The following is a 23,148-nucleotide window of genomic DNA, read 5'->3' as shown; positions in this document are numbered from 1 at the left end:
AAAGCCTAATGCATAGAAAATAAAAATGAATGAGTGAGTGAGTGAGTGAATGGATAGATGCACTTAGTGTAAAAGAGTAAATATGCAAATGAATAGATCCCATTGAAAGCTGATAACTTTTGAAGTGCGGTTATGGAATCGATAGCACCAGTTAAAGTGGGTGGAAAGAGGCCTTTTTTGTCCTCATGAAGAGGAAATTCTACTGAATATAATAGCATATATTAGACACAAGTGAGTAATTTTTTGTTTAAAATTACAATAGCAGAGGGTGCTTTTGCTTTAAAAGAATAAGTTTTAAGCATATTCTACCAATGTGGTACCCTGGAAAGTCCATGTGAATTAATCTAAACACCTAATATTTATTAAGCTATGAAGTAATTGGGGAGCATTATCTTGATAAATTATATCTTGATTATGTAGCTTTCTTATTATTAGGTGCCTTTGATGTTTGTTGTAGAATTGCGGAGCCCATATTAGTCGGATCAACACCCATATGGTGTGACTCCCTTGTTATTCTGGTGGATGTCCCCCCTACCCCCCGCCCCGCCACTGGTTGCCCCCCTGTACCGTAAGAGCATCCTAGCAGCACAGATCCTGCTTTCTTACAGAACCCTTGAGCTGGAATGAAGTAGAAAGAGCCTTCAAAGTGTTTACTTTTGAGAGCCTGAAACTCTCGGAGGTTGATGAAGAAGGGATACTAATGCCTTCTAGGAAAATATATGGGATAGATTCTGAAATTTTCAACATACCATGGGACAACCCTGCCAGATTTGCTAAACAAATAAGGCAACAATACATTGCAAAAATGAACACCCAAGAGGCCAAACTCGAAACAGGTACACTGCATGGAGGGAACAAAAGACATTCTTGCATTTTGTGGTTGTTGATTTTTCTAGTGTGGTAGCTCATGAATCTCCTTTACACTGATTAGATATTGAACCCAAAGACAACATTATATTTATGGATCAGAATTGGTCAACAAATGTTCAAGATAGTGAGATCAATAATGAACCTTCAAATCCTAGTCAACCGGATGCTGACAATATGAAGCATTCTGACCCGAATAATGAGAAACCCTTAGAGCCTGATAATAGAGAGTCGTCAGAAAAGGAGGCCAGCTTAGAGATTCAGCAACAACCTGAACCTTTGGGTAAGTGAACGTGTGTGTGTGTGTGTGTGTGTGTGTGTGTGTGTGTATAGACCTATTAAGAATGTATACACCAAAAGAGTGATTCAAGGTGCATTATTTTAATTGCTATCCATTTCAATTGAAAAACTTTTTTGTGTAATTAAACTTTGTTAATGAGTGTTACTAGTCAATAAATCCTTTTTATTTCAACCCTTGTTTTTAAAATTTCCTAAAGCCTCTTAGTCCACTCTTACCTTAGTAAATATAGCTTATTTTTTATTACTTAAAAATATAATTATGAATAATATTATTGTAACTTAAACATAATCAAAACTTTTATCACTAGTATTTCAGAGTTAGTATACTTATGTGAAAAATTATTTTAAAATTACTTGCAATAACATAATGAACTGCCCAGTACAGAGCTTTATACAAAATCAATACTCAATGAACATTGATCCCTTTCCTCTCCTCCTTATAGCTCATGTAATTCCTCTCATTCTAGAATAGAGCATCATATATATTATCATATTTGGATGTATAGAAGTAGAAAAATATTAAGCTAAATTTTTATTGAGCTATCATACATATAGCGGTCAGATTAATTACTTTAAATACAGCTGAGTTACTTTCCTGTTTATAACATTCAATGGCTCCCTACTATTTGCAAAATAGAACCCAACTCCTTGGCCTGCTTTACATGCTTTAACAATAGTACTAAATTACTTTCCCAAAACCCCCTCCACTTTTTACCTTTTGCTCACTCATCTCATGCCCTAGTCAAACAGAATTAGGCCCTTTTGCCTCTATACAACCTGCTCTTTTTAGTCCCTGTGCCTTTTCCCCACAATTTGCTCCACCTCAGGTTCTCTTCTTTATGATGATTAGGTTTCACTAGCACCTCCATGAGACTTTGTTAGATGTGTCCATCTGGAAATGCCTCCTTAGCATTTCCATGGTAACAGTCTTCACTTCCTTTATTGCATTAGTTGTCATTTCCTGCTACTTATTACAGTAATGCATATGCCTATATTCAAGCCTCTATCACACTGTAGCTTCTTAAATGCCATAAGTATGTTCATCTTAAAAATATTAACCATATACCACCCTGGCCAGCTGGCTCAGTTGATTGGAGCATCCCATACACCAAAAGATTGTGGGTTCAATCCCTGGTTCGAGGTATGTACCATAGGCAACCAAATGATGTTTCTCTTTCTTTCTCTCTCTCTCTCTCTCTCTCTCTCTCTCTCTCTCTCTCTCTCTCTCTCTCTCCCCCTCTCCCTTCCTCGCTCTCTAAAACATATCCTTGGGTGAGGGATGGATATCTATCTATCTATCTATCTATATCTATCTATCATCTATCTATCTATCTATCTATCTATCTATCTATCTATCTATCTATATTAGAGGCCCTGTGCATGAAATTTATGTACTTGGGGGGAGGGGAGATTGCTAGAGGGCTCAGGCCAGGCTTAGGAACCCGACTGGTGCACAATCAGGACTGGGGAGGGACGCAGGAGGTTGGTCAGCCTGGGAGGGACCGTGGGAGGGCACCAGGGGGTGTTTGGCTTGTCTCACTCAGTCCCAAATGGCCAGACCCCAGCAGCAAGCTAACCTAATGGTTCGAGTGTCTGCCCCCTAGTGGTCAGTGCACATCATAGCGAGCAGTTGAGCAGCCTTAGCATATCATTAGCATATTACGCTTCGATTGGTTGAATGGATGAGTGGATGACCAGACACTTAGCATAGTAGGCTTTTATGATATAGATGTAGATATAGATATAGATATAGACATAGACATAGACATAGACATAGACATAGACATAGATATAGATATAGATATAGATATAGATATATAGATATAGATATAGATATTAAAATCATATACTAAAACATGAAAAAAGTCTCAACAAATTTTCACAGGATCAAAACTACAGAGTATATTCTCATTGAAGAAAAAATCACAATAGAAACTAGGAAATATTTTGAACTGAATAATTAAAATTCTGAATATCAAAATCTATATAATGCAGATACAGCAGGAGATAGGCAGAGCTTTAAATGAACATATGTTAAACATTAAATGAATACATTTTTTAAAAGATAGCTAAAATTAATTAGCTAAACATTAAACATCAACTTCAAATAGTTAAAGATTAACTGCATTCAAATAAACTAAAAGGAAGAAAATAGAGTACATCAATAAGTTAACCAGGGGTGGTATAGCATTAAGACCTCCTATGGAAATATATACATATGACAAATAAGTCACTTTGAATTAATATGGAGCCAGAATAAGCCAAGAGAGATATTAACCTTAAGGGTTTTTTCCTTTGTTTTTTGTTTTGTTTTGCTTTTGCTCTTTTTCCTTTAGAGCAACTGGTATATGGTTTTCTTTAGGCAACTTTTGCCACCTGGTGGTCAAACCACATAAACTGCTATTCTGGATTCTGGTGAAAAGTAGATAGCTATAGCAACTTCCTAAATGATCAAGGCTGAACATCATCAGTGTGTCCTGAAGACTGACCAATCTTGAGAGCTGGAGCTGAGACTCTGAAGGGATTCTACATGGCACCTGTGGGCCCACATCAAGGAACAGTTACAGTTGAACCGGGGAGGGCAATTTAAGCTTAGTGCCTCACTGTGGCTATTGTGGATGAGAGGGTTTTTTTGTGGTGATCTTGCATTTTCCCCTTAACTATGTCTCACACTTCTAAAGCAGCCACTTTAAATCTTTTTAAGCAAAGCAGAAATTGTTAATGTATTTTTTGCACAACCATCTTAGCATCAAATACATATAAAAGCCTTTTCCTGGACATGAAGGGCTGAATATTTGTGCTTTTCTTAACCAAACACTGGATTTCCATCTGAGACTGTTTTTGAAGTTGACAGGGCCTATTGGATATTTATGAAAAACTGAGAGTTGATAACCATGAGGCTATAGGTTTAGATGTGCCCTTTATGCTTGTTGGGTGTTTTTTTAATAAAGTAACTGCTTTGCAGAGGGATCTTGTTATCTCTAAAGTAAAACAGATTAGGAAAGCTGTTTTTCAAAGGGATGAGAACGCATCTATTTCCAGATGTGTCAAAAACTACTGAATCACACTGTCAAAGGGTTATGTGGTTGAAGGCTGAAATCAGAAAGAAAGAAAAAAAATGATATTTGCTCTTCTATTAAAGAGTTCAGATTAGTTTGTGAATGTTCGTTCCTTTGACAAAATAACTGATGCACAATTTTTCAGAACATATTTTCTAAACTGGAGACTCTCTGCTGGATCCTTAAACACAGAAGGGAGTATCAAATCTCCCGGAAATCTGGCATACCACAGAATAGAATAATTTTTATTCCACAGATTTCATATCAATTGCTCAAGGACACATGGGACATCATGGTCTATTTAGAGTTATAGTTGGCCTGAGTTTTCTCTTGAGTGGATGTATTTAAATAAATACTGAACTGAACTGACTTTATAGTTTTACTCTAAATCAAAATGGAACATTCATGCTGTCACCTTCAGCAGCCCAAGGCAGAATGGAACCAGTAATGAAAATGTAAGTAGCTATGCTCCCAGAAGAAAGAAAAACATTGTCCCCTCCTTGTTAGACATAATTAACTACTCCCTCTGGAAGCCTAGATATGGTTCTCTTTGACACAAATCTTATGCTTACACCCAAACAAGCTTTTGTTGCAGGGTTTCTGCCACATTTCTGCTCTTTCTACATAGATTTCCAGTTTCAATATATGATGTAGATTCCCCCTCAATTATTTTAAATAGTATTAGGCACTGATAAATTCCATGATTAAAAATGAAGCAGGGTATGAGGCAGAAGGCTTTTGAAGAGGTAACATTGTGCAATATGAATGAAGTAAGAATTTGCAGTCCATGAATATTTCAAAGCAAAGCATGCCAGACAGAGAAAAGCAAGTGCAAAAACTTAATAACACAGCAATCAGGCTGGTGAGTCTGAAGTGGAATGAACAAGGGAGAATGGAGGGAGATGCATTTGGAGAGAGAGGTTGGAGCCCTTTCATATATTACTTTATAGCTATTAATTTTCTATTATTCTAAGGGTGATAAAAAGTCAGGTTGGCTCAGTGATTCAGTAGCACCACAAATACCTTACAAAATTCATTTCCTACTCCATTTCTTTGGTCAAATTTGGAATGTGCTATATACTTTATCAATTTCTCTATTAGAGTTTCATAATCCCAAAAGTATATTACAAATATTGAGATGTTCACAATAAAGATGCTTGTTTATCCATGTTAAACTAATTTATCATGGACCTCTTTTTTATATGTAGCATTTGTTAACTTTAGGAACTACAAAAGCATGGTGATGCAGAGACCAATAGCAGGACTCTGTCCTTTCTCTGCCCATTCATGTGGCTGTTTGTTCCATGGCCAAGTATCATATCTCAATCCCAGTTGTTTTATAAGGATTCTCTTGGGTCACAAGGAGAGCTAGTGTGTATGACTCATATTGGTCCCTGGTTCCATGGAGTCCAGCTATACCCATTTATTGAACTAACGTTTGTTAAACTCATCTATATATCTATAGATGCTCATTAAATGGTTTTCACATTAATAAATGATTAATGAGTGGAAGAAGAGTTGCATTTTCTCATTCGATGTTTATTTATCTGGTAGTTCTCCTTTGCATACATCCCCTGCCCCGACCTAGTCTGTGGCTCATGAGATAGACCAATAGACATTTGGAAAGACTTTGTGATCATTGCCAGTATGACAAGACAATCAGTGTGTACTAAGCAGTTGATACCATTTAATCAGTAAATATCTGCAACTTGTAAAGGTGAAGGTACATAGTCGTGAGTGGTACAGTCTGAAGCCAGCATATCTGATGTGATTTAGGAATGTCTATATAGGAAGCTGGGTTCTTTTCAAAGGGTTTAGTATCACTTTTCTAGATAGACACTGATTTAGAGTTATTGACACAAACACCTTTTTGGAGGCATGAAACATGCCTTTCAGGAATTACCTTTTCAGCACAGAAACATAGATCATATGGGCAACAAAAAGGCACAACACTGACAAAGGCAAGAACAAAGCCCAAACACAACTGGATGTTGGTGTCTTTGATTTACAGAGCAGACCAACGAGATCAAAGATGAGGCAGTCACAAAGACGGGTTCTCTTGAAAAGGTAAGAAATTACTTTCTTAAAATTGTAGAGACAAGATCATCAGAGAAAACCGTGACCCAGAATAAGAAACAGTAAAAAAATAAATAAATAAATAAAAAATGCTTGGCAAGAGAATGCAGATGCCAGAGAAGGAGAGAGATTATGCAGAAATCCCCAGACCAGCTCCAACTGGAGAGAAAGGAGTTAATTTCACTAGCCCGATTAAGCAAAACTTCCAAGCTCCATGCTCCTCTCTAGACAATGTGGCTTGGCAACCTCACAAACACCTGCTGACCATACAGCCCTGTAGAGCTAATACTGTCTTGAAGAGAGTTCAGAAAACCTGCCTATAATTGCTAACAGGACTCTGAAGAGTATAACCTAACAATAAAAATATTTAGATTATGTTGCCCATAAAAAAAATGTCAAAGGCATACTCTTTCTGGCAGCAGGTCTCCTAAAATGTTGCCATATGGATTTATACATATGCAGATTTCCCCAATTAGATGGAGTGCATGCTGGCTAGTTGATGAAGTCCACGAGGGCTCCATTTGTACTTACACAGATTAAAGCTGAAATTGTATTCCTATGATTTTTTAGCAACCCAAGAAGATGACTGTGGAAGCAGAGTTAGAGGACATTCAGAAAACGCAGCAACGCAGTCTAATGGACTGGAGTTATACTGAGCATTTTAAACCTAAAGTTCTGCTGCAGGTATTAATGGATTGTGTGTGGGAGAGGTCTGATGTGTCATGGTGTGATTTAGAGCAGTTCACTCCCACGTCACTCTCAAATCTACTTTGTATCAATATTCCCCTTTACTTCAGCTATAAATGAGTTCTTCTCAGATCGAGCTACACATATGCAGTGAATCTCCAAAGGACTTTAAAATGTACTTTCCAAAAGGATCTTTTCATCAAATCTTTTAAGAAAAAGAGAAATGTACGTGACTGCTGCACATATTTTCTTGACAAAAAAAGTAAGGCGTTTTGGGGAAGCAGCCTCATTTCCCCCCTGCCCCCCATATTGCCTGTCAGTTCTGTTCAGTTTTCACTACATTTCAAAGGATTTCTGATGCAATTAACAGGCCAAAGGAACCTGCAACAACTGACATTTATTGAGCACCTACCATCTGCTAGGCAATGGTTAGTATGCATTTTAGCTCATTTAACCCTCTCACTAAATCTATGAAGTAGACACTAGGTAAGTGGTAGGAAACACAGGCACCTTGACCAGTAGTAACTCGTCCAAAGTCACATGCTGATAAGTGAGAGAAGCAGAATATGAACCCAAGAAATCTGGCCCTTGAACTTGTGCTCTTAACCACTATATTAACAAGTAATCCTAAAACTAGTTTCTTTTGTTGCTTTTACATTTTATGTAAAAAACTGGACTCTTTTTTATTGTCTTTTTAATTTCAATTTTACTTTTCTCTAAGTTTTACATCCACATATTCTTAAAGCCAGAAAGTTCTATAAAGAGGCCTACAAAAAATAGCAGCTCCCTCCCACCCTCATGCCTACATTCCCAGATGTAAAAACCTTCAAGCCATTTCCCTTTTTCTTTTGTTACTTAACTGTTATCTTTAAATAACAAGTATATTTTGTTTAGGTTTAGTTTTAGGCATTACCATCAATTAACTCTATTGAGAAAACAGCTCTGCCTACCCCGACCCAAAACACACACACACACACACCCCTCTGCACGTACAGTACACTCTAACACTTCTCCTTGTCATTCTCTCACACCGTTTACTCTCACAATTTTTGGTTGGGTCTGTATTCAATATTTACTTTATTTCAATTGTATAATTATTATTCACAGCTGAACTGTGTAGTATTGTATTCTTACTAGTACATTTCCTTTTCTGATATAATTTCTATTTTTCCTGGAGTTCATTTTTTTATGTTTGTTTACTATGCATTTATCACTACTCATCCCCGAGCTCTCTATCAAAGAGTAAATCTCCTTTTAATATATTCAAACCTAACAAGTATTCTATCAATTTTATTGTCTAAGTAATATCTCTCCCATATGCTCTGAACTCCTGCTTGCCCTCTAGGCCTGCTGCACAGCTGTGGTCCTGGGAGCTCCCTTTACTTTATCATCCTGGCCACATCCTTTGCCTCTCTTTCCAGTTAGATATTCTGTTTCCTGAATTCCAACTCATCTTCTCTCTTGGCTTACTCTCCTTTTGTAGGGGGCCACCTCTTCCAGTTGCTTCTTGAATTAAGATATATAGCAGGTAAATTATTAAGGCAGTGGATATTTGAAAACATCTTAATTCTACCCTTACCTTTGACTGACAGTTTAGCTTTATGTAAAATGCTAAGTTAAAAAGCATTTTCCCTCAAAACTTTGAAGGCATTCCTCAATGTTCTTCTAGTTTCCTGGATTCTCTTTGAGAAAAATCAATGAAATTCTGATTCCTTATCAGTTGTTTGAGTCTGTTTCTTCCTTCTCTGTGGAGGTTTTTAAGATGGTCTCTTTGTTCCAATGATTTAAACTTCCTGTTGATGTTACTTGGTATGGTTCTGTTTCTGAGTATTGTACCCGTGAGCCCAGGACAACCTTGAAACTCCTGTCTTTATATTCCGGAGCCTGTTCTATAATCATTTCTTCGACAATCCTTCCCCCTCATTTTTCCTGTTCTTTCTTCCTGTGACTACTGTGATTCTGGTGTTGGACTTCCTGACTGTACTTCCAATTTCATTATCTTTTCCCTCCTAGTTTCCAACACTTGATCTTTTAGTTCTGGGAATATGGCTCAGTTTTCATGCAATTCTTCTACTCGGTCTTCTAGTTCTGGTATTATCATTTTAATTTTCTAAAGTTCTACTTATAATTTTATATTACCTTTTTATAGCATCCTGTTCACGTCCCCTAAAACCATCTCTTCTCTTATCTCTTTGAGGATATTAAAGTCCTTTGAAGTCTTAGTGTTTTCTCCCTGCAGTGTCTCTTTTTTCTCAAGTTCTTTTTTGGGGGATTTACTTTTTGCCTCCATTTTTTCATATTAGAGAGCAATATCTAATGATATCTTACCTCTTTGTTCATATTAATAACCAGACACTAAAATATGACAGGAAATGCTGCATAAGGTCCAGGGGTGAGGAGTTGTCAATAACTAGACTTCATCATTGGTGATTTGGCTGAGGGATTTCCTTGAGAGACCCATCAGTGTTGGTATGTTAGATCTGTTCTCTTGGGCCATTTAGATTCTCCAGGAAAAAAAAATCTAATTTCCTGTCTGAAAGACATAACTTGCTGTCAGGGTTTTAGGAGCTCAGTGATGGGGAGAAGGCAGTTAGTCTTCTAACCATTCAGTCTGTAGATCTGCATTATCCAATGTGGTCACCACTAGTCACATGTAGCTTCTGATACTTGAAATGTAGAGCATTCAAATCAAGATGTGCTAAAGAATGCTATATATGATATATGTCTACTAGTATTCTCAACTATATAAATGCTATGCACACTAGATTTCAGAGACAGTATAAAAATAATATATCAAATGAACAATTTTTGTATTGATTATGTATTGAACTATTAATATTTTAAAATATATCTACTATAAAATTTAAAATTACATGTGGCTCACATTTGTGGCTTATCTTATGGCTCTATTGAACAATGCTGCATTAGACTTTTATACAATTCCTTTTTTCTGTAGTATATCTCTCCCTCAGCAGTGCCTAGGGCAGTGATGGCGAACCTATGACACGTGTGTCAGAGGTGACACGTGAACTCAATTTTTTGCTTGATTTTTCTTTGTTAAATGGCATTTAAATATATAAAATAAATATCAAAAATATAAATCTTTGTTTTACTATGGTTGCAAATATCAAAAAATTTCTATATGTGACACGGCACTAGAGTTAAGTTAGGGTTTTTCAAAATGCTGACACACTGAGCTCAAAAGGTTCGCCATCACTGGCCTAGGGTCTCTCTTCTTAGAATCCACTGCCACCTTCTGGAGCTAATAATCCTCCCTCCTTCTGCTGAGGAGGAAGATGGCAGCTCAGACCTGTCGAGGGCTTCGGGAGGCCTTAAAACCTTTTTTAAAAGACACTGAATTGATCTTCCTATTTTCAATGCCATTTTCAGAGGCACATAGTACTGCCATTTTCTGAGCCTTTCTGCATTTCTACATACAAATAAGGCTGCTCTGATCTCTCCTACAGTTAATCTGAGGATTTGGCTTTCTATGTTCTGCTAAGTCAGTTACCACTTATCCTTCTGCTTTCCAGCTTCAGAAATGTTGTTGCTTTGTCTCCTCTCCCATTGCCTTCAACTTTGTGATATTAAAACCTAATAATTCTACTGTTTCCTTTTTTTAGTGAGATGTTAGGGTGTACATGTGTTTAATCTCCTATCTGAAACTGGAAGTTCATTTCAGACCTTATTTTATTTCAGTTGGGCTCTGTCCTCACTCCTCCATGAAGGTCACCAAAAATTGTCCTGTCAAATATAGCATACACTTATCTTTATCTTTTTTAACCTTTTAATATCATCACAAAGCAGGTCACTTCTGTGAAACAGTCTTAGTTCCCAAGGCACCATACTGTATGGCTGCATTTGGAATTTTGTTGAATATTCTTCCACCTAACATCTAAATATTGAAGTGCTTTAAGTCTCAGCTTTGAACTATCTCCTTTCTTCTCTAAACCTTCCTTTAATAATTTCATTTATTATCTATGTCCTAATGCTAATGACTCTTAAAATTTTATCTTCCAAATTATTTCTCTCTTAGCAGACTTGTGGTTGCCAGAGTGGAGGGGATGAAAGAGGTGAAGGGATTAAGAAGTACAAATTGGAAGTCACAAAATAGTCACAGGACGTATAGTACAGCATAGGGAAGATAGTCAATAATATTGTGATAACTATGTTATGGTGCCGGATAGCTACTGGAAATGTCAGGGGGAATACTTTGTAAAGTAAATGATTGTGTAACCACTATAATGTACACCTGAAACTAATACAAAATAAAAATTAAAGTAAACTTTAACTAAAAATTAAGAGATACAAATAAATAATCTCTCTCTTGAACTCCACACTACCTCCAAATTTCACTTGAATTTCTGATAGGCGTCTCAGATTTACTGTCCCACATGAAGCTCATAATTTCCCCACCCAAGCATGTTTCTCTCCTCATCCATCTCAGAAATGTCACCATCAAACCAAAAGACTAAGGAGCCATCCTTTATTTCAGTCTTTCCTTTATCCCACGTGTCTGATCCATCATCAGGTTTTGAGGGGTAAATCTCAAACTTTCTCTCCACCATCTCCACTGCTGCTACTTTAGTCCAACTACCATCTTCTTATTCTACCACAGTATCCTCCTACCATCAGCCTGCCTCCACTCTCACTTACTCCAATCCATGCTCTACCTATCAGATGTCCCATTAACTTCACCTTCTTAGAACACCTCTCCAAACTTCAGAATGAGCTATAAAAATCTTAATCAGATTTTAGAGAATAGTCTTGTGTATCTTGCTCATTTTTGTTTTCCTAGAACCTACACAGTGCCTGGCACATAGAAAGTGTTTATTTTTATGAAAGAATTAACTAATCAGTTAATATTAATTAGGAAAATCCAAGATATGAAAAAAGAAAAGAAAGATATAGTATGAAAACTTAAACATTGATTGAGAGCAACTGTAACTCAAAAACTTAGCACTGTAGATCCCAGGAGCCAAAGTGAATATGGAAACGCAGATTTCAGTGCTCTTTAATAGAAGGAAGGATACATGTTCATCTGAAATAGACATACTATTTGTTTTGGCAGTTTAAAGTCAAAGAAATTTGCCTTTCAAAAAAAGTTCAGTATTAAATAGTGTCCTACATAAAAAAATACAAAAATATTCACTACATGTGTATTTTCTATAAAGACTCTCAGAGAACAGATGAGCCACTCCATAAAGACACTCATACAAGAGATGAGATTGGAGAAGTAACCCATTATTTTGGTTATGCTACCAGTGAAAAATTGAAAGCAAAATCAAAACAGTTCTTTCCTAACATAATATGCAATTCTGCGCCTTTATATCATGAACAGCAAATAACTGAAAGCTGCCTACCCCAGATTGGTATTGAAAATGAAAACAGAAACAAACCCCACAGCTGTCTGTTTTCCTATGGACATAATTCCCCGTGTTCATTGGCAGTAAAAGGAAACAGGACAACAAGCTGCTCACGGTGCCCCTCTACTGAAGGCTGTAATTGCAGTGCATGCTGTGGGTAGAATATTTTGGAAAAGACTTGGGTTAGAAGTCAGAGGGAAATAAGATGTATCAGAAAAACTGCTCACCTCCTTTCTCTGTAGTACAGCCTGGTGCAGAGAGCACTCTGTGATGTACGAAATGGTGACATTTAGAATCAAAAGACACTTTAAGCCCAGGCACCGGGACTTACATGTCCTTGGACAAATCTCTTCTCTCAGCCCCAATTTATGCTAAGAAACATGAGGATTTGCCCTAACTGGTTTGGCTCAGTGGATGGAGCATCGGCCTGCGGATGGAAGGGTCCCAGGTTCGATTCTGGTCAAGGGCATGTACCTTGGTTGCGGGCACATCCCCAGGAGCAGGTGTGCAGGAGGCAGCTGATCGATGTTTCTCTCTCATCGATGTTTCTAACTCTCTATCCCTCTTCCTTACTCTCTGTAAAAAAAATCAATAAAATATATATTTTTTAAAATGAGGATTTAAAAAAAAATCATACCTATTTATCTGGGGGTTTTAATGATGATAAAATGAGGTGACTTATATGAGGGCATGGAAAATGTTAAATTAGTAACTGCAGCCTTAATGGAAAACACCTGAGCAAATGCCCCTACATTTGGAGCCTAGTATTTGTTTTTATATAAGAACTTCTGAAATGCTCCAAAAAATATCTACCCTGTATGCTCTCACCTTGACTAACTGACAGTGTGGAGATAAAGGGAGAAAGAGTAGGGGGCAGAGAAATGCTCTAGCAGAAGACCCTTCTCTTGGAAAACAAACAAACAAAAAATGACACACAACAATGCAATTATTTTTATTTTCAGGTTCTTCAAGAAGCCAATCAGCAGTACAAGTGTATAGATTCTTATTACCATACCCAGGACAACTCTTTACTTTTAGTCTTTCATAACCCGATGAATATGCAACATCTGCATTGTGAACATTGGAATATTGCTCTTCACTCCAATGTTGGATTCAGGTAACCAACTTAGCTAGTTTACTTAGTTATCCTAGTTTAGTTAGCTTGCAGATTTTATTTCCCTAGTCTAAGCTAGGTGGTTCAACACAATGAATAGATTTGTGTAGTACTGTAGATAAAATTCAGCTCATCGAGTTGAATATCTGAAGTGTGCCAGGCACTGTGAAAAGTGGTGAAAGTATACCTCTAAAGAATATATCATTCCTGGCCCCCTTGAGTCTAGTAGAAATGCTATTATCTTACATTTGATTTATTTAGACTCCAATAAAACTGTCTCTGAAAGATTCCATGTAGGAACTGCAAAACAGGATGTTCTGCATACTGGTTTGGGATGACTCCATTTGATTTGGGAAAGACTAGCAGGTAGGTCAACTGAGTGACATATCAGCCCAGTGGTCAGGCTCCCAGCAAACCGAGTCCTCTAGGAATCAGTGATTCTTTTTCTTCTGAGCTCCTTAGTGATTCCTTTACTACCTTGAAACTTTGTTCTCTCTTTTCATTAATAACAAGAGCATTTCATTATCTTTTAATGCTGGTTAATATACACCTAGTATTTATTATTTGTATAGTAAATGTCTTAGTCAGAAGGGATACAGTAAAGTTATAGAGAATGGACTTTGAGAATAGTTGGGGATACAAGTTGTGTGCTGGCACACACATGCATAGCCACAGGAGTATACCTTCTGTGGCCATAACATTATTTTTCAATTAAGGCACATAATAGGTGTACCAAACTAATCTTGAACTATTAATCTGTGTTTTTGTCATTTATTGCTTCAGTTAATCCAGCGAGTCAGTTAGCTGACGGTCAACTAAAGGAGTTTCCATAGTACTATAAAATTTCCCTAAAAAGAGATTGTACCATAAAACTTACAAACTCAACAGTGTTGAGAGAGACTTTTCCTCCAAACTGTCAACTCTTGGTATTATCAAACTTTTTAAAAATATAAGTATATATTTTTATTTATTTCAGAGAGGAAGGGAGAGGGAGAGAGATAAAATCATCAATGATGAGAGAGAATCATTGATTGGCTGCCTCCTGCACACCCCACACTTGGGATTGAGCCCCCAGACCAGGCATATGCCCTGACCATGAATTGAACTGTGACCTCCTGGTTCATAGGCTGATGCTCAACCACTGAGCCACCATGGTTGGGCAGTATTATCAAACTTTTTAATCCTTGACTTTGGTAGAAAGATCTAATTTTTACAATTTACATGTCTTTAATTGTGAATGAAGTTGGGCAGTTTTCATATTCTCACTAGGTATTTATATTTGACTACTTTGTACAAAATATGTCCAGGATGTTTCTGAGTCTGTTATATTTGTTAAATGGGCAATTTAGGATCAATTCATTTGTCTAGTCAGTATCTTAAGTATTTTGTGACATTCATTAATAATAACTCTCTGCTTTTTAAGGAATTTTTTGGAACTTGTTACAAATTCCATTCAAGATTGGATCATAAAAGAAGAAGCTCTCTATCAGGAATCTAAAATGGCTGAGGAAATTGCTAAAACCAAAGCTGAGATGGAACTGAAATCTACTATTAGTACCAAAATTGTTTCTCCTAGCAAAATTAATTCTATTAAAAAATCTGCTAGTAAGTAAGCTTTTGAATTTATACAAGTCCAAAGACATTCTATTTCTTAATTTAACCAAGACTGAATATTTTAGGATTTAAACAAGTTGCCTGCAATGTTGCTGTGATTCTTGACTTTCTCTAAAAAAACAGAATAGCTGCATTCCAACTATGATGAGATCATACCCAAGTGGAATATCGACCCCCCTTCCTGTCAGGTCAGGTTCGATCTGTTGTACAGGTCAAATGTGATGTTAGGAAAATGACAAATATCTTGATCTTGTTAAGTTTGATAGGTTCAGCTATCTAAAATTTGTTGACTATATATATGAAGTAAATTCAGAGTCCAGATGTCTCCAATAGAAAAATTACAGATTCCAAAAGTGAAGTTAAAACAAGACCTTCCTTAGAAGAGCAAACAGAAGAGTCCCAACACTAACCTAAGGTAGAATCTAAAATTAAAGGGAAGCCAGCCTGTGTTGCTCAGTGGTTGAGCATCTACCTATGAACCAGGAGGTCACAGCTCAATTCCTGGTCGGGGCACATGCCCCAGGCTTGATCCCTACCCAATGGGGGGTGTGCAGGAGGCAGCCAAGTAATGATTCTCTCTCATCACTGATGTTTTTATTTCTCCCTCTCCCTCCCTCTCTAAAATCAATAAAAATATTTAAATTAAATTAAAGTGAAAAGGAATTATTGAGGCCTGCTATAGCAGGGACTTGACAGGATGTTGGATTACTCTTTGTTTTTGTTAATTTCCATGGCTTTGATGCTGTCAAGAGAAAGGAGAAGAGGATGACTAAGAAGAATGATAGTTGATTTTAGAAGTCAAATAATGAAGGAATTCATCTGGAAAATAAAGATTATTCACTGAGTTCTAAGTGAATTATGATGGAGAATAGACTCCATCTTAATAATACTCATTATTTCTAACAGCCAACATTGAGAGTAATTTCTTATAAAGAAGCAAAGCTATAATTTCCAAAGCTTTTGTATTCCTCATTAATGACCAGAGGAATTTGTGCTTGGTTAGTTTCTAAAATAAAACTTAGCAAACCAAGTCGATGATGAATCATTCACCATCTACCAAAATGGTTATACAATATAATCCATCTATCAGCTGAGCCTTCCTCCTGATGGGGGCTCAGCAGGAGAGCAGTAAGTGGAATAATGGGAAAAGATAGGTAGGGCCACCTTCTCTAGGTGCCTAAGAAAATCCAGAAAATGGCCAGTTTGGGATTGGAATACATCTGGTAGGTACTGCATTCAGTTTGAGTCCTCTCAAGTCAGGAAAGATGTAAACCTTCCAAACAGAATGACTACAATGGCCAGAGGAGGGCTTCAATGCGGAAGGAAAAGTTAGATTTGTCTTGTGTGGTCTTAAAGTGTTAAATTAGGATTAATTGGTTAAAGCCCTAGCGAGAGAGAGTCCAGTTCAATAAAACCTTTAAATTCTCAACACACTACCTCCACTGATAGTGAGTTCCTCCTACCACAAGGAGCTCAGTTCCCCTTCCGAAGCCCATTCAGGAGATGGTGAGAAATAATTCCAAGATGAATGAATGGGAAATTGAGCTTGATAACCTTTGATATCACCTACAACCCAGACATCCCGTCCTTCTATGAAACTTTGTTTTAGGGAGTTACTAAGAAGTTTAATTTTCTCTGGTTATAGGTAACAAAGTAATGATCAAAACAGAGATACCAGATCAAGAAAAAGAAAAAGAGAAGGAAAAATTGACTTTTGTTTTAGAAGGCTCTCTGAAGGTAATACAAGGAAAGAAAACAGTGACAATGAGTAATCACATATTCAGAAACTTGGGGGGATAGTTTGTGTGGTATAAGAGGAAATGATCTTTTTACTAAATGTTCAGAAATAATTGAAAACTGTAACGAAAGGACAGTCTTTCCACCAAGCTGACTCCTCTACCAGATGATAAGCCTGTAAGGGAAGCTGTGTCATTCATTTTTATGTAACCAAATCCAGGGCAGCGCCTTGTTCAAACTTGTCATACTCTTTGTTTCTGTGGCAGGTGTTTGTTTTGTTTGTATATTTTTAATTGGAATTTTTAGTTATAAAAGTAATGTATGCTTTTTATAATAAATCAAAATTACCCTTGCTCTTCTATACCCCTGAAATAAGAAATATTAACAATTTCACATTTTCTATGCTTACACAGCATGCATGCACAGATACAAAGAGTGTTTTCATTTGTTTGGTTTAGATTTGGTATGGTTTTTTGACTCTGCTATATGCTTTCCCCCCCCCCTTATCAACATATCATGAATATTACTTTCAGACAATATGTAGAGATCTAACTTATTTTCATAGAATATGTTAGCCTACAATTTAGATATATTTAATGTGTTAAATAATTACCTTATTAATAAGTATCATTTATGTTTCTATATAGAACTATTTAACTTTTATGTAGTCAAATCAGTCATTTTTGACCAAATTTTAAGAGACACAGTGCTACATTTTGACAAATATAGGAAGTAAAGTGAATTCTCATGCATTTCTGGGTAAAGTATAAATTGGCACTTCCACTTTGGAAAACTGGACAAATCTCCTAAAGCTAAGCACATAATTTCTCTTTAAGTTAGTATTCCACTCGTAAGTATATGCCCAGTAGAAATGCATGTGTGTAGGTGCATCAAGACACATGGGCAAAGTTGTTCTTGCAGCATCATTTTTAACTCTCCAAAATCAGAAACAGTTCAAGCATTTATCAGCCTAGTGTGATTTAGTCATGTGGCGAAATACTACACAGCTCTGGAAATGAATGACCTATAGCTGCATTCCTACATATAGAAATATGTGGATGAATCTCACAAACATCATGTTCAGCAAAAGAAGAGTCAAAAGAATATATACATTATGTATGCTTTTATTTACATAAAGTTTAAAAGCAGGCAAAGCTAAACTACAGTATTATGAAGTAGGAGAATGGCTGCCTTTGGGGCAATGGAAGTGGGCAGGAAGAAGAATGAGCAGGGCTTCTGGGAAGCTGGAGATGGTCTATTGCTTGACCTGGTGGTACTAACAGTAATGTTTACTTGGTGGTGATTCATTCAGCTACTCACTTGGGATTTGTGCTCTTTTTGTATGGATGTTAAGCTTATCCAAAACAGTTTTTAAAAATCTGTCACTTTTTTAATGGTCTCAGGACTTTTATGTTTTTTATTCCAGTGGGTTGATTCCACCTGAGATTACACATTAATTTTCTTGCACTATAGCAGAATATTTTCACAGACATACTTTTCATATTCAGATAGCTAATCAATGTGAAATTCACTTTGTATAGTATAATATAAAGGCCTTACTTTTCTTTGCCTGGATGGACTATCATTTTACTAGTACTTGATTTTGCCTCTTGACCCAAAAAGCCTAAAATATTTACCATCTGGCCCTTGATAGGAAAAGGTTATAAGTAAACACTCCATTTCTATTCTACTCCTGGTTGCTCTAGGAATTCAACTTGTATATATAATTTAATGAAACCTAAACTTAATAAAGTATCTTTACTTTCTTCCAGCACAATACAAGGAACCAGTAAAATTATTTAAAATTAAGTTTTATCTTGATTTTTCTTGTTCCAAAAAATTACACATTATTATTGTCGATGTTATTTAGAGTAGGCCCATGCTTATTATTTCTTTTAGTTTCGCTTTTGGGATCTTTTTAACTTTATTTTACTTTTTCCATCACTATTTATCCTCTCTATACCCTCTTCCACCTCCATCCACCACCCTCCCCCACCCAAACACCACACTGTTGACCCAGTCTATGAGTTCTTTCTCTATTTTTTCTTTTCTTGCTCAATGTCTTCTCCCACTCCTCAACATTCCCCCACCAGAGCTTTCTACCTGCTCTCTATCTATGAGTCTGTCTCTATTTTGCTTGTTAGTTCAATTTATTCATTAAATTCCACATATGAGTGAAATCATATGGTATTTGTCTTTCTCTGACTGGTATATTTCATTTAGCACAATAATCTCCAGATCCATCAATGCTGTTGCAAAGAGTAAATTTTTTCCCCCTTTTTACAGCTAAGTACTATATCATTGTATAAATGTACCATAGCTATTTTGTCTGCTCATCTACTGATGGGCACTTGTGCTAGTCTCAAATCTTGACTATTGTAAATAATATTGAAATTAACATAGGGGTGCATATATTCTTTTGAATTAGAGTTTCAGGTTTCTGTGGATAAATTCTCAGAAGTGGAATTGCTGGGTCATAAGTTAGTTCCATTTTTAATTTTTGGAGATAACACCATATTGCTTTCCACAGTGGCTTCACCAATCTGCATTCCCACCAACAGTACGCAAGGGTTCCTTTTATCCACATCATAGCCAACACTTGTTTGTTGATTTATTGATGATAACCATTCTGACAGCTGTGAAGCGATATCTCACTGTGGGTTTTATTGCATTTCTCTGATGATTAGTGATGTTGAGCATCTTTTCATATATCTATTGGCCATCTGTAAATCATCTTTGGAGACATATCTATTCAGGTCCTTTGCCCATTTTTTAATTGGATTGTTTGTTTGTTTTTGGTGTTGAGTTTATAAGTTCTTTATAAAGCAGATGTATCAGCGAATATGTTCAGTGGGTTGTCTTTTCATTTTGTTGCTGATTTCCTGTGCTGTGCAAAAACTTTTTAGTTTGATGTAGTCCCTTTTTTTTGGTTTGTCCCCTTGCCCAAGGAGATAAAGCAGAAAAAAATGGTGCTATTAAAAATGTTTGTGATTACACTGCCTATGTTTTTTTTCTAGGATTTTTATGGTTTTGAGTCTAACATTATAGTCTTTAATAAATTTTGAGTTTATTCTTGTGTGTGGGGTAAGAAGGTGGCATAGTTTTATTATTTTTTTTGCATGTATCTGTTCAATTTTTCTAACATATTTATTGAATAGACTATCTTTAGGCCTTTGCATGTTCTTGCCTCCTTTGTCAAATATTAACATAAAGGCAGGGGTTTATGTCTGAGCTCTCTGTTCTGTTCCATTGATCTAGATGTCTGTTTTTGTGCAAGTACCATGCTGTTTTGCTTGCTATGGCCTTGTAGCAGAGATTTATATCAGATGGCGTGGTTCCTCCAACTTTGTTCTTCTTTCTCAAGATCATTTAGATACTACTTAGAAAAATCATGTTAAATGTTCTCTAAAATGGGCCCAAATGGGATATATTTTTTTAAAAATCCTGTTACAATTTTTAATGTGTTTATAGGCATGGAAAGAAGAACAAGATCGATTAGCAGAAGAGGAGCGCTTAAAAGAAGAAAAAAAAGCAGAAAAGAAGAGTAAGGAAGTTGGTAAAAGGAGAGGCAAAGAAAAGTTAGAGAAAGAAGAGAGTAGGACTGTGAAGAAAAAATCTATGTTCAAGGAAAAAGCTAAAGAAGAGCAAATAAAGCTATCAGACGTACCAGAGATGATGAGTCTCCAGGAGCCACAACCTGAGAGAGTTTACCCGGTAAAATTAATTTTTGAATAAGCTTTATTGGGTCATTAATAATTGTTTGTTGCAGGGGAAGAACACAGCTTCTGTGGAAACAATAGGTTCCTAGTCTTTTCTGTCACAGCAAAGGCCTTAGGGTTTCTTCTAGTAGCTGATCTCAGACCTGTAGTCCATCCTCTGATACCTAGGGCCTTCTTTGTAGCCAGTCTCCAAGATGGGACACCCTCAGGCAAGTTTTCATGAGTGCCATGAAACTGGGTTACTAAGGACAATAAAGATGGAAATTTGACACAAAAGCATTTTTAGATTTATGTCAATAAGCAACTGTGACAGGTCAAAGGTTGGCTTTATCTGTCTCAGATGACTAGACTTGAGGACATTCAGTTGCCTTTCTGTAGGCACCATGTTTTTTGCTTGTAGGTTTTTATAAAACCTTCCCTTTGCCAATCTGTTCCTCAAGTGGTTTTATGAGTAAAACTTCAAGGGGGGAAAAAAGGAAAGAAATGAAGCAGCCCTTGTCCTTTTTAGCTACCACTCTGAGATAATTGTTCTCAAGCTTTAACCTATAGCAGAATCACTTGACGCTCTATTAGCAACACTTAGTAAAAATAAATGTCTTTAACATTTTTACGTGTTCAAGTGGAAATACCACTCAATGTATCAGTTCACTTTAAACAGAAAATTAACAGCCAATGAAAGCGAGATTGATTTCTTCTTGCACTGCCTTGGCCATGGTACAATGATTTTATTTGATTTTCATTGGGTTATGAGAGTGCCCCAGTGAACAGAGTTTAAAATCATGGACCACCTTTAATTCTGCCCCTCATTATAACATGACAGGAGGTGCTAGCGATAATGTGAGTGCTGGTCTCTGAGTACACAGTGACAAAGAGTTTCCTAGAAATTAAGCTCATAGCAACTCTAATTGGTTCACGTGATGAGTTGATTTTTGTTGATTGCGGTTCCTCACTCAAAGCATATGTTTTCTCTTTTAGTTTCATGGATACAATATGGGAGATATACCCATCCAAATCTCAGGAACAAATTATTATCTGTATCCTTCAGATGGAGGGCAGATTGAAGTAGAAAAGACAACATTTGAAAAAGGTACATTTGGAAAGTAGCATTAAATGGCTTGGAAGCTACCCTTTTCAGTCACCTTGGGCCCTTGTACTCCTGAATGTAATAGGTGAGAGTGGTCATGTGCCCACTCCATTCAACATTTTCACACTCAGATTCTTCTGTTGTAATTGACTCTGTGAGTCATGAGAGGTTAGCTGGGACACACAAATAGAAAGTTCCAGTTGTTAAAATATTTAAATATTTCTATATCATTGGGAAATAGTGTAATATCCAAGCACATACTGTGAGGTTAGAGCAAATTTCTTGTTTGGGCTCTGGAGCACAGAGCTTGGGAGCCTGCTGCCGGTACCCAGTTATTGTAGCAATAAGAAACTGCTGCTGGATTTAGAAGTCTTTAAGAGAGCGAGGGACAGGTGAGCTGCCGAGGACCTAGTCTGGAAGACCCTAAAGCAAAGTGCAGATATAGCCTCAGGGAACTGTCTGAGCATCTTGCAAGGCTTATCTTTTCATTGTGCTTTAAAGGTTCCTCAGGTGGGTTTGAGGACCTGGGCTTTATTTGACAGCTTATCATCTGATAGGGAGCAGTGGTCTCCGAAAGCTGTGGAGGGATGTGAGCAGGACCCTGTTTAATGTCCACAAGATTATGTACACAGTCCAGCCAGTGTGGCTCGGTGGTTGAGCACTGACCTATGAACCAGGAGATTCTGGTTCAATTCCCAGTCAGGGCACATACCTAGGTTGCAGGTTCCATCACCGGTTGGAATGCATATGGGATGCAACAGATCGATGTTTCTCTCTCACATTTATGTTTCTCTCTCTCTTCCTTCCTCTCTCTTTTTAAAATCAGTAAAATCATGTCCTTGAGTGAGGATTTAAAAAAAAGGCCTGAAAATTATTCATATTATTTAAAGAATGGTTTGTGATATAACATCAAATGCCAGACTGTTTTATTATATAAGGTTTGTTTACTTAAAACATGAAAAAGATTTTTATTAATCTATAAGTATGCATATTTACTTATGCTATCATGTACTATCATGTACTCTTTACTTATGCTATCATGTACTAATATTTAATATTTTAAATATCATCTCTGGGTATACTGTACAATTATTATTAATTATCATTGGAGCTCAGAATCACATACCTAAGAAAAACACTGGACTCAAGTTTTATAATGGTATTTGTAATAGTATTTTCAATAATTATTTCTTACTCCTACCAAGATTTTTATACATATACAGTATATATGCTTCAGATGGTTCATAGTAAATGTAGTGTTTTTATCCTAATTTTATCAATTTTGAGAGATAATAGTGCAATCACACTGAATTTTAAAAAAGAAGAAGAAGACTGAGAGAGGAGATAAAAAATGAGGCAGGCCCTAACCGGTTTGGCTCAGTGGATAGAGCATTGCCCTGTGGACTGAAGGGTCCCAGGTTCGATTCCGGTCAAGGGCATGTACTTTGGTTGTGGGCACATCCCCAGTAGGGGGTGTGAAAGAGGCAGCTGATTGATGTTTCTCTCTCATTGATGTTTCTCTCTC

At 36.7% G+C, this 23,148-nt stretch overlaps 1 protein-coding gene across 1 annotated transcript in view; it reads left to right on the top strand.

The window, feature by feature from the left end:
* Positions 1–23,148, top strand: part of SPAG17 (sperm associated antigen 17) — a 140,518-nt gene that overhangs the window by 65,424 nt on the left and 51,946 nt on the right. The window contains exons 14-22 of the mRNA XM_036343930.1: positions 609–836; positions 932–1,150; positions 6,238–6,293; positions 6,873–6,986; positions 13,318–13,472; positions 14,893–15,074; positions 16,729–16,820; positions 20,292–20,534; positions 21,515–21,626. Coding sequence (XP_036199823.1) covers positions 609–836; positions 932–1,150; positions 6,238–6,293; positions 6,873–6,986; positions 13,318–13,472; positions 14,893–15,074; positions 16,729–16,820; positions 20,292–20,534; positions 21,515–21,626 — 1,401 coding nt within the window. The remainder of the gene's footprint in view (positions 1–608; positions 837–931; positions 1,151–6,237; positions 6,294–6,872; positions 6,987–13,317; positions 13,473–14,892; positions 15,075–16,728; positions 16,821–20,291; positions 20,535–21,514; positions 21,627–23,148) is intronic.

Source organism: Myotis myotis, unplaced genomic scaffold (assembly GCF_014108235.1).
Source record: "Myotis myotis isolate mMyoMyo1 unplaced genomic scaffold, mMyoMyo1.p scaffold_m19_p_18, whole genome shotgun sequence".
Taxonomy (NCBI): Eukaryota; Metazoa; Chordata; class Mammalia; order Chiroptera; family Vespertilionidae; genus Myotis; species Myotis myotis.
The sequence above is the reverse complement of the archived record's forward strand: the minus strand, read 5'-3'. Positions and strand labels throughout refer to the sequence as shown.